Below are 13052 nucleotides of genomic sequence, written 5' to 3' on the forward strand. Positions count from 1 at the left end.
GAGCCGGTCATTTCCTTTTTCCGTGAGTGGTTTGTTCCTACTCGCAGAAAAAAGAAGCGAGCTGCCCTTTCTTCAGGCAGATTCTGTGGCTGATTCAGCTGTGGCGTCTACCTCGTGACACCACCCTCCAGACTAGGCCCATTCATTTGGGCCTAATCTGGATCGGAAAGCCGCGACAGGATGCCTGTGCAGCAGCCGTGACAAAATGTGTTCACGCGGAACCCCGTGTGAACTAGCCCTTAGGCTGAGCCCCAGCAAAATGCTGCAGCAAAAAAAATGCTGTGTTTTACAGTACCTCCAAAGTAGGTGTGATTCTGGCTAAAAACATCCACACAAAAGTCAAGTTAATTATACCTCCAGAAACTCTGGCGCTTTCCACATAGGTATAATAGCGGCAGAAAGTTAGCATAGGAGTACTCTGAAATCGCAATGAAAAAAGCTGTGGAAAAAATGTGATGCATTTCTGCTGCGTTTCACTACCCAGGGCCTGTGCCTAAATGTATCATACCTACAATACTTTTGCCTTTTTTTTACACAATACCTAAGGGCATGAAAGTACAACAAATATACAGTATATTACATTGTACTAAACTGCTGTAAAAAGTGGCACAAGTACATTTACAACTATAACACTCATCACTCATACATGTGTAAGACTGGGTTCACATATGGAATCGCTGACCGTTCAGGGATTCCGTTCTCTATTTCGCTTGAAAAATGCGGAGCGATAAGTCCTGCAAATAAGACATTTTTCTCAGCATTTTTTTGGGCTGAAACCTGGCAGACCCCATCATAGTCTATGGGCTCCACAGCTAACTGATTTAAGCAGATTGAGTTTCCGGTTTTTGGGCCCGCAAGTGGACCCGAAGAATGGAAATCCGAGTGCAGGAGTGAACTTACTGTGATGCAGTTTTATTACTCCCAGCTTCAATTGATTTCTTTCTATAAACATACAAGGGTCTGGGGCAGATAAAAATATTTCCTCAAATGGCACAAACAAGAGGCTAATACAGTGTATGGTATTCTCTCTAGTTCATATGACATTTTAGGATAATTCTTTCCTCACTGTGAGTGTAGAGGTAATGTTTTGTTGTTGTTGTCCCCCATCTCAAAAGAAGTAGTCTTGATTTGAGTGAATGTAGCATAAGTGCAGTCTATGTAGTTACAATGAGGCCCCACTGTCAAATGAGGGTCCATTCACATGGAGTAATTTGGCGCTGATTCTGACATTGTGCGCGGAACCCATTGAATTCAATGGGAAATAAAGCCTCTCATTGATTTCAATGGGTTTTGCGTGGAAAACGGAACCCATTGAAGTCAATGGGAGGCTCCCCCCCCCCTTGCGAATGCTCCCTTAAGGCTTTGTGCACACAGTAGATTATGTCATCTACTTCCATGATGTTAAAGAAGAAACCTGAGTGCAACTTGACCTGTGCTCCAGGTTTTCACCATTACTGTCATCCTCAACATGATACCCACATTACAAAATAAATAATAAAATATATATACACACACACCCCACCCACCCTAGTTCTGGTTTTTGTGACGGCAGAATTCTGACAAATCAGCTGCTGATTTTTTTCTGATAGAAAATCAGCAGCAAACCCACCGTGGGAACCCAGCCTAGAAGCTCAGCCACACAACAGAGTTTCATCCATATAACTCAGGCTACAGTCACTGGGACCATCTGGAAATTGGTGGGGAAAAAAATGATGGAGAAAGATGAATTCTCTCACTTGTATGGTATAGCACCCCAATTTAGGATATCTAACATTGTAATCTAATATTCCTTACAAAAATTACATTTCCTGCAAAAAAGTTATGTCTGGGATGCATGGACCACGTGTGTTAACTCACCCTGGCACCTCAGGAGCAGCGATCCATTGCCACAACAGGACCCTATGAAGGCTCTCAGGCTTGTCTAGCATACATTTGTATTAGAGGCTGCTCTATGAAGCCTAGAATAATAATTGTCGGTATTTTGCAATGCATTAGTGATCAGACCCCCTGGGGTTCAAGACCCTCGGGAAAGAGAGGGGGGGTCTAATAATTACAGTAAATAGAAAAGTTCAGTGAAATATAAAAAAAAAAAAAAAATTAAAGTGTTGTGTGTCAATATCCACTCACCACCCCAGCCCATTATCAGCATCTGCCAATCTCCTGTGACCCATGCCTGTGGACCTACATGCTAGATAAGGGGCAGTTATGCCTGAAATGTTTCTCCAGTACTCACAGACCTGTATTTAAGAGATTAGCTGTTTTCTCTTATATGAAGCAACTGTATTGAAATTATTGGATACTGGCATACAACATAATAATAATAATAATAAAAAAAGCTCTAGTATAGTCATTTGGAGTGCTGTCCAACTTTCTTTTGTGCAAATCGGCAATATTGGCTGCTGGGAGCTTCCTTAGCAATTGCCAACCAATGACGTCCCAGATATGCTCAATGGGAGATAAGTTTGGAGTCACTGCAGACTATGGTAAGATATTTTAGCCACGCAGACAGCTCTGAGTACTACAAGCAATGTGCAGAATGGCATTGTCCTGTCTCTTGGGATACTTTTGGATTAATGACCGTACCACTGGCTCCGTGACCAAATGAATGTAACACCGAGCTGTTAGTGTATCTGAAAAGAAACCAAGAGGGATTTGGCTACTGTATATTAAGACACCCCACCCAATAATCCCGGGATTGTTACGGTCCCTTGTGAATGCTTCTTCTAAGCGTTATCCATATGGTCTCCATGCCAATCTCTGGCTATCACTGCATCCATGACAAAAGTGGGACTCATTGCTGCACACCATTCTACCAAAAGGATAACCCAACCCATCCCATCTTCCTATCATTTCGGTCCGTCATTGATCTCCCAACCAATGAGGGATGAAATGATAAATAGTCCTGAACATCAACAATGTATTTTGACGCCTTCCTATAGACTACTACATTGCGTCCTTACCTCCTCTATGGTTGTAGCATTTTTTCTTCTGGTTTCCCTCTTTGTTAATACTTGAAGATTCTGTAGACAAGCTGGCATGTATAGCATTGTCCCCTGTGTGAGGCCATGTTACATGTGGCTTTATATCTTTGTCTGCTTTTCTAATAACTAAAATGTACAGATGGGGCGCGGCTGAGGAGAAATGGTGGAGGCGGCCAAAGCTGATCCGTTGTACCAAGGTCCATTAGATTTTAGTTACACCCCTGATTCTCATGTGAACCGAAATACAACTGTGACTCAATGTAAGGTCAAAGCAGGAAGATCACCACAAAATGTGACAAATAGGAAGCTTCAAAGTTTTTTTTAATAGTGCACTGTGTGGTTTCACATCGCAACGTGTGAATAGGATTTACACTAATTGCAAAAACCACAAAATGCAAAACACACAATGAAATATGTAGTGTTCAGTATTTGAAGGGACATTGCAGCAAGTTACTCTACATGTCATGGAGGCAAAGCTTCTATCCACTGAGGAGTCGTACAGCTCTCACACCAGGCTTGCTCTGTTCAGACATTTTGAAAAGCTTGTAGTACAGCGGGGTCTGTATCCTCTATATGAGGTAATCCTGACTATAGTCACACACAATACAAGAAGCGGTATCTGAGGTAATAGTGAAGCGCTGTGTATCTCAGAGTGGCAATGACGGGGTTAACTCAAGGGGGGAAGATTTAGGAGGAATCGCCTCCTCTGGTGACGTCAGCAGATGCGATATACTGCCAGGCGCTGTCCGCAAACACAGTGCTGAGCCATGTCCGCCAGTCCGGGGTACAGCGAGGAAAAGGGGGGCAGCCTAGGCGAGCCCGAATATGGACAGGACCCGGCAAGTGGAGGCATCTTCAGCAGCGACTACAAAAGGTACCAGGCGGGAGCTGGAGCCAGACATGGCAGGGGCAGCTGGCCACACAGGATAGTATTATAGCTGGCTGTAGCCTGGATGCTGCATGTGGCGGCCATGTAAAGACCCTACAAGACTAGGATAAGATGACACGGTAGCCGGTGGTAGGCCCCGCACAGACAATGATGGCTTGTACTGGGCTAGTGATGCTGCTGGGAAAGGGGATGGTTCATTGCCTCACAGGAACAGAGAGGAGGAGGTGGGAGCTCCATACATCCCAGGGCTTCGGCCTACACAAGGCACTGAGGTGTCACCTACAGTATCTGTACATAGCAGGAGTCTCTCATGTCCTTCTACTCCATGGAGGCTGCGGTGTATCATGTCCTTCTCTATGGAGGCTGTGGTGTATCATGTCCTTCTACTCCATGGAGGCTGTGGTGTATCATGTCCTTCTACTCCATGGAGGCTGTGGTGTAGCATGTCCTACTCTATGGAGGTTGTGGTGTATCATGTCCTTCTACTCCATGGAGGCTGTGGTGTAGCATGTCCTACTCTATGGAGGCTGTGGTGTATCATGTCCTTCTACTCTATGGAGGCTGTGGTGTATCATGTCCTTCTACTGTATGGAGGTTGTGGTGTATCATGTCCTACTCTATGGAGGCTGTGATGTATCATGTCCTTCTACTCTATGGAGGCTGTGGTGTATCATGTCCTTCTCTATGGAGGCTGTGGTGTATCATGTCCTTCTACTCTATGGAGGCTGTGGTGTATCATGTCCTTCTACTCTATGGAGGCTGTGGTGTATCATGTCCTTCTACTCCATGGAGGCTGTGGTGTAGCATGTCCTACTCTATGGAGGTTGTGGTGTATCATGTCTTACTCTATGGAGGCTGTGGTGTATCATGTCCTTCTACTGTATGGAGGCTGTGGTGTATCATGTCCTACTCTATGGAGGCTGTGGTGTATCATGTCCTACTCTATGGAGGCTGTGGTGTATCATGTCCTTCTACTCCATGGAGGCTGTGGTGTATCATGTCCTTCTACTGTATGGAGGCTGTGGTGTATCATGTCCTTCTACTGTATGGAGGCTGTGGTGTATCATGTCCTTCTACTTTTATAGAGGCTGTGGTGTATCATGTCCTACTCTATGGAGGCTGTGGTGTATCATGTCCTACTCTATGGAGGCTGTGTTGTATTATGTCCTTCTACTCCATGGAGGTTGTGGTGTATCATGTCCTACTCTATGGAGGCTGTGGTGTATCATGTCCTACTCTATGGAGGCTGTGGTGTATCATGTCCTTCTACTCCATGGAGGCTGTGGTGTATCATGTCCTTCTACTGTATGGAGGCTGTGGTGTATCATGTCCTTCTACTTTTATAGAGGCTGTGGTGTATCATGTCCTACTCTATGGAGGCTGTGGTGTATCATGTCCTACTCTATGGAGGCTGTGTTGTATCATGTCCTTCTACTCCATGGAGGCTGTGGTGTATCATGTCCTTCTACTGTATGGAGGCTGTGGTGTATCATGTCCTTCTACTCTATGGAGGCTGTGGTGTATCATGTCCTTCTACTGTATGGAGGCTGTGGTGTATCATGTCCTACTCTATGGAGGCTGTGATGTATCATGTCCTTCTACTCTATGGAGGCTGTGGTGTATCATGTCCTTCTCTATGGAGGCTGTGGTGTATCATGTCCTTCTCTATGGAGGCTGTGGTGTATCATGTCCTTCTACTCCATGGAGGCTGTGGTGTATCATGTCCTTCTACTCTATGGAGGCTGTGGTGTATCATGTCCTACTCTATGGAGGCTGTGGTGTATCATGTCCTACTCTATGGAGGCTGTGGTGTATCATGTCCTTCTACTCCATGGAGGCTGTGGTGTATCATGTCCTTCTACTGTATGGAGGCTGTGGTGTATCATGTCCTACTCTATGGAGGCTGTGGTGTATCATGTCCTTCTACTCTATGGAGGCTGTGGTGTATCATGTCCTACTCTATGGAGGCTGTGATGTATCATGTCCTTCTACTCTATGGAGGCTGTGGTGTATCATGTCCTTCTCTATGGAGGCTGTGGTGTATCATGTCCTACTCTATGGAAGCTGTGGTTTATCATGTCCTTCTACTCCATGGAGGCTGTGGTGTATCATGTCCTTCTACTGTATGGAGGCTGTGGTGTATCATGTCCTACTCTATGGAGGCTGTGGTGTATCATGTCCTACTCTATGGAGGCTGTGATGTATCATGTCCTTCTACTGTATGGAGGCTGTGGTGTATCATGTCCTTCTACTGTATGGAGGCTGTGGTGTATCATGTCCTTCTACTCTATGGAGGCTGTGGTGTATCATGTCCTTCTACTCTATGGAGGCTGTGGTGTATCATGTCCTTCTACTCTATGGAGGCTGTGGTGTATCATGTCCTACTCTATGGAGGCTGTGGTGTATCATGTCCTTCTCTATGGAGGCTGTGGTGTATCATGTCCTACTCTATGGAGGCTGTGGTGTATCATGTCCTTCTACTGTATGGAGGCTGTGGTGTATCATGTCCTACTCTATGGAGGCTGTGGTGTATCATGTCCTACTCTATGGAGGCTGTGGTGTATCATGTCCTTCTACTGTATGGAGGCTGTGGTGTATCATGTCCTACTCTATGGAGGCTGTGGTGTATCATGTCCTTCTATTCTATGGAGGCTGTGGTGTATCATGTCCTTCTACTCTATGGAGGCTGTGATGTATCATGTCCTTCTACTGTATGGAGGCTGCGGTGTATCATGTCCTTCTACTGTATGGAGGCTGCGGTGTATCATGTCCTTCTACTCTATGGAGGCTGTGGTGTATCATGTCCTTCAATTCTATGGAGGCTGCGGTGTATCATGTCCTACTCTATGGAGGCTGTGATGTATCACGTCCTTCTATTCTATGGAGGCTGCGGTGTATCATGTGCTACTCTATGGAGGCTGTGGTGTATCATGTCCTTCTACTCCATGGAGGCTGTGGTGTATCATGTCCTTCTACTGTATGGAGGCTGTGGTGTATCATGTCCTTCTACTCTATGGAGGCTGTGGTGTATCATGTCCTTCTACTGTATGGAGGCTGTGGTGTATCATGTCCTACTCTATGGAGGCTGTGGTGTATCATGTCCTACTCTATGGAGGCTGTGGTGTATCATGTCCTACTCTATGGAGGCTGTGGTGTATCATGTCCTTCTACTGTATGGAGGCTGTGGTGTATCATGTCCTTCTACTCTATGGAGGCTGTGGTGTATCATGTCCTTCTACTCTATGGAGGCTGTGGTGTATCATGTCCTTCTCTATGGAGGCTGTGGTGTATCATGTCCTTCTCTATGGAGGCTGTGGTGTATCATGTCCTACTCTATGGAGGCTGTGGTGTATCATGTCCTTCTACTCCATGGAGGCTGTGGTGTATCATGTCCTTCTACTGTATGGAGGCTGTGGTGTATCATGTCCTACTCTATGGAGGCTGTGGTGTATCATGTCCTACTCTATGGAGGCTGTGGTGTATCATGTCCTACTGTATGGAGGCTGTGGTGTATCATGTCCTACTCTATGGAGGCTGTGGTGTATCATGTCCTTCTATTCTATGGAGGCTGTGGTGTATCATGTCCTTCTACTGTATGGAGGCTGTGGTGTATCATGTCCTTCTACTGTATGGAGGCTGTGGTGTATCATGTCCTACTCTATGGAGGCTGTGATGTATCATGTCCTTCTACTGTATGGAGGCTGCGGTGTATCATGTCCTTCTACTGTATGGAGGCTGCGGTGTATCATGTCCTTCTACTCTATGGAGGCTGTGGTGTATCATGTCCTTCTATTCTATGGAGGCTGTGGTGTATCATGTCCTTCAATTCTATGGAGGCTGCGGTGTATCATGTCCTACTCTATGGAGGCTGTGATGTATCACGTCCTTCTATTCTATGGAGGCTGCGGTGTATCATGTGCTACTCTATGGAGGCTGTGGTGTATCATGTCCTTCTACTCCATGGAGGCTGTGGTGTATCATGTCCTTCTACTGTATGGAGGCTGTGGTGTATTATGTCCTTCTACTGTATGGAGGCTGTGGTGTATCATGTCCTTCTACTCTATGGAGGCTGTGGTGTATCATGTCCTTCTACTCTATGGAGGCTGTGGTGTATCATGTCCTTCTACTGTATGGAGGCTGTGGTGTATCATGTCCTTCTACTCTATGGAGGCTGTGGTGTATCATGTCCTTCTACTGTATGGAGGCTGTGGTGTATCATGTCCTTCTACTGTATGGAGGCTGTGGTGTATCATGTCCTTCTACTTTTATAGAGGCTGTGGTGTATCATGTCCTTCTACTCTACTCTATGGAGGCTGTGGTGTATCATGTCCTTCTATTCTATGGAGGCTGTGGTGTATCATGTCCTTCTACTGTATGGAGGCTGTGGTGTATCATGTCCTTCTACTCTATGGAGGCTGTGGTGTATCATGTCCTTCTACTGTATGGAGGCTGTGGTGTATCATGTCCTACTCTATGGAGGCTGTGGTGTATCATGTCCTTCTACTTTTATAGAGGCTGTGGTGTATCATGTCCTTCTACTCTACTCTATGGAGGCTGTGGTGTATCATGTCCTACTCTATGGAGGCTGTGGTGTATCATGTCCTTCTACTTTTATAGAGGCTGTGGTGTATCATGTCCTTCTATTCTATGGAGGCTGTGGTGTCTCATGCCCTTCTACTCTACTCTATGGAGGCTGTGGTGTATCATGTCCTTCTACTTTATGGAGGCTGTAGTGTATCATGTCCTACTCTACGGAGGCTGTGATGTATCATGTCCTTCTACTCTATGGAGGCTGTGGTGTATCATGTCCTTCTATTTTATGGGGGCTATGGTGTCTCATGTCCTTCTACTCTACTCTATGGAGGCTGTGGTGTATTATGTCCTTCTACTTTATGGAGGCTGTGGTGTATCATGTCCTACTGTATGGAGGCTGGGGTGTATCATATCCTACTTTATGGAGGCTGTAGTATATCATAGCCTTCTATTCTATGGAGCCTGTTGTGTATCATATCCTACTTTTTGGAGGCTGTGGCGTATCATATCCTACTTTTTGGAGGCTGTAGTATATCATATCCTTCTATTCTATGGAGGCTGTGGTGTATCATATTCTTCTACTATATGGAGGCTGTAGTGTATCATGTCTTACTTTATGGAGACTGTAGTGTATCATATTCTTCTACTATATGGAGGCTGTGGTGTATGAAGTCATTTTACTCTTTGGAGGCTGTGGTGTATCATATCCTTTTTCTCTTTGGAGGCTGTGGTGTATCATATCCGTCTTCTCTATAGAGGCTGTGGTGTATCATATCCTTTTTCTCTTTGGAGGCTGTGGTGTATGATGTCCTTGTCTTTGGAGGCTGTGGTGTAATAATAGTACATGGCTGCTATAAAACAGATGGTATGTGATTTAAATAGTGAAGGAGCCCCACAGTATATTATGCTCTACAGTGGCCCCCGCACAGTATTATATGCTCCACAGTGGCCCCTACACAGTATAAAATACTCCCAAGAACCCCCTGAAGCTCACTGCTTCAGGTGAACCCCATGAAATTCGATCAATATTCGCTTTGGTGCTATTATTATACTTTGAGGTCTCCTCAGTCCCTAGAATATAATCATTAGAGGCCCAGGGGAAGTGATTAAAAATAACAAACACCGCTACTCGCCTTGCCTCATCTCTCGTGGACATCCCACGCTCCATCTGGCCCTCAAACATCTTCTTTGGTCCTCTTCTGCCTGAGACTGAGGTGACGCACTTCAGACATCACTGCTGGGGCCAGTAATTGAGCCTCAGAGGTCATGTGGGCCACACTGATGTCATTACATGTGACAGACCAGAAGAGCCCCAGAGAGAATGGTGAGATCTGTCAGAAGCCCTGGAGAGTATTTCTTATTTTTAATCACCTTCCCTGGTCAGGCATCTATTGGAAAGAAGTCCAGCAACATGCCAGGCTGGTCGGGGGAACCAGGCTTTCCCCGACTGCTATCCTGGTGATCTGGGGATGTGGCTATCTCCAGCTGGCTAACTCCTCTGGACCCGGTAACGGTCACACCACCTCCAACCCTGAACGATTCACCACTGATAAGACCCCACCGAAGAATGGTTGATACCCCGAGTAGGTGTTGAATGTCAGATATCTCACCTGAAGTGCTACCAGAAACTCACTAGTCCTAAAGTTCAAAGCTCAAGATGGGTGTACTTGTAACTACCTGGATTGCAAGCATGGGAGACGTGAAGGGTCCCATATTCTCTCAGGGCATTTGCACTTATTGATCACTATGGATAAAGGAAGCAGAGAATTAAAGAGGACATTAGAAAACTAAAAGCAATTGACAAGGAGACCAAAGAACAGGGTTAAGGAAATGTACATTTTTTCTGAGCCTTGGCCTGAACTCACTATGTACTGAAGATCTTCATGGATTTCCAATAGAAGATAGAAATTATTAGAAAGTATTAAAATTTAACTTTTAATCCATTAGTCGTTTAAAATGAAGTGGCAAACATACAAAACATAATTTGAAAAAAACATTGTGAACAGGTAGAAAAAAACGTGATTAAAACTGCAGTAGCTGACGCGTTTCTGGACTTTAATGCCCCTTATTTATAGCTAGACTGGTGTAGATATGTACATTTGGGCACTCTGTCCCAGATTCCACTTAAAATTGGCAGAGAGAAAAGTCCATCAATATAAAATTGGCGATAACTGGGAGGAAACACAGCAGACCCCATTATAGCCTATGGGGTCTGCAGATTTCTGCTCTGAATAGTTCCGTGTGTAACCGCTTTTTAAAAAGATAGAGTTTCTGTCTTTTGGGTCCCCAAGAACGGAAACCTGAACACTAGTTTGAACCTAGCATTAGTTTTGGTGCCTGATGTTCTAGTTAAGCTCTGCGCTGTCAAGTAGGCAGTGTTAGGCGGGGAGGAAGTTTGGGGGAAATTCAGAACTCCAATCAGAGGCAACCAGTCTCAGAATCACACCCCATGCCTGTTTCTGCATAAAACCGTCCTCCTGACAGTACAGAACCTAAATAGCATATCAAACACCAAAACTAACAGCATTGATTGCTCATGATAGTGGGAGCTAGTGAAAAAAAAATTGAGTGGTGCCAGAATCAGTGAAGAAGCCACTATTAAATGATGTAAAGAACTGAACTTCTTGGAGGTTCTCTTTAAAGAAGAACTCTCATGCCCGCCTGCACATGCAAATTTATATACTGTTAGAAAGCAGACAGTGCGCTTTCGGCTTTCCAGTTATGTGCCCCCTGGCTAGAGATATTGGTGCCTTTAGTTGGCACTGATCTCTTCCCACTGCCAGAAGGGTGTTCCTGACTGTCTAACTGGGCTGTGAGGAACGTCCTCCTGACAGGACTCATCCATAGCCCTGTACTGTCAGAGGGGGCATTCCTTACTGCTCAGAATCATCACTGGGCAGTAAGGAATGCCCCCTCTGATAGTATAGGATTACGAAGGAGTACTGTCAGGGGGGACGTTCTTCACAGCCCATCTAGATTGTCAGGAATGCCCTTAGGACAGTGGGCAGAGATCGGTGCCGAAACTAATGGCACCAATATCTCAAGCCTGGGGGAATGTAACTGGAAAGCCGACAGTGCGCTAAATACGCACACACACATATATATATATTATATATACTAGTAGAATACCCGCAGCTTCGCTCATGGAAAATATGTTAAATTATTGGTTATGCTTAGAGATGAGCGAATAGTATTCGATCGATTAGGTATTCAATCAAATACTACAGTATTCAAAATACTCGTACTCGGTCGAATACCACGCAGTAATTGCAGTAAAAATTCAAACTATAAATATACACTGTATACGGTTTTTTTTTCAATGCCTACGTTGTCCTAGTTCGTGTCCCACCTTCCCCGCACAGTTATTGGTGTAAAAAAAGCACCAGGGAAGGTGGAAGGGGAATCGATATTTTGCGCGTGGTATTCGACCGAGTACGAATATTTCGAATACCAAAGTATTTGATCGAATACTATTCGCTCATCTCTAGTTATGCTAGCTAAAGTAAAATTTTCAGTGTCACACTGAAATTGACATTTTGAGAGCGCTACAGTAAATCTTTTTTTTCCACTAAAAATTTTTGTTATTTTGGCATTTTACTAATTTGTCGTAACATTGATGTAAATAACTTTTTTCCTTTCAACATTTTTATTGATTTTATATATTCAATACATATTTTGTAGTAAAAACTATTACAACTATTTTTTGAGCTATTTTTTTTTTTATCAAAAATTAAAATTTATGCACCTTACACAAACATAAAACATTTACACCAGTGGTGTAACTACCAGGGTAGCAGCTGCCACAGAGTCCAGGACATTAGGGGGCCCAGCGACAGCCACCACAGCTGCGTTTTTTTCATAGGCCGTTACAGGTGCTATTTACTTACCGATCCTGGCAGCGGCTGGGATCGGCAAGTGACATTGTGGGCCCCACAAACAGTATTATTATGTTCGAGGGTCTGAAAAGACCCCCCCAAATATAATGGCTGGAGGCCCAGGAGAGGTAAGGGAACATAAAAAACTGTTACTGACCCCTCCAGGTAGGCTTCGAGCCTACTTGTGTGTTGTCCCTGACTTCGCATGATCGGGGCCTGCGTCCTTTGCATTGCGACGTAGGCTCTCCGGGTCACGTGACTTCCTGGACGTTATTGAAGATTGCCGCCATCGGCTGGAAGTACAGCGAAGCCAGGGATAGGTAAGTAACAGTGTTTTTTTATGTTTGTTTGTTTTTTTTAATGTAGATTGTGAGCCCCATATAGGGAACACAATGTACTTTTTTTTTTCTATCAGTATGTTTTTGTAGAATGGGAGGAAATCCACACAAACACGGGGAGAACATACAAACTCCTTGCAGATGTTGTTCCTGACAGGATTCGACCCCAGGACTCCAGCACTGCAAGGCTGCAGCGCTAACCACTGAGCCACTGTGTTGCCCCCTTTGTTTTTTTATGTTTGTATCCCTCCTGGGTCTCCAATTATTATGCTCTGGGTTCTGAAAAGCCCCCAGAGTATAATAAACGTTCATGGGTGTCCACAATGGGGCATAATCCTGGGTGAAGGGCCCACAATGGAGCATAATGCTGGATGAAGGGGCCACTATGGGGTACAATACTGTGTGCAGAAGCCACTATGGGGTATAATAGTGCGTG

At 44.9% G+C, this 13052-nt stretch overlaps 1 protein-coding gene across 2 annotated transcripts in view; it reads left to right on the forward strand.

Moving 5' to 3' along the window:
• Positions 1–3540: 3540 nt before the first annotated feature.
• Positions 3541–13052, forward strand: part of AP3B2 (adaptor related protein complex 3 subunit beta 2) — a 75790-nt gene continuing 66278 nt past the window's right edge. Inside the window, exon 1 of one of the 2 annotated variants that reach the window (XM_075273679.1) lies at positions 3541–3855. In XM_075273679.1, the coding sequence (XP_075129780.1) occupies positions 3749–3855 (107 nt within the window). In that variant the 5' untranslated portion in view covers positions 3541–3748. The remainder of the gene's footprint in view (positions 3856–13052) is intronic. The other variant, XM_075273680.1, reaches the window with a different exon arrangement.

This window comes from Leptodactylus fuscus, chromosome 5 (assembly GCF_031893055.1).
Source record: "Leptodactylus fuscus isolate aLepFus1 chromosome 5, aLepFus1.hap2, whole genome shotgun sequence".
Taxonomy (NCBI): Eukaryota; Metazoa; Chordata; class Amphibia; order Anura; family Leptodactylidae; genus Leptodactylus; species Leptodactylus fuscus.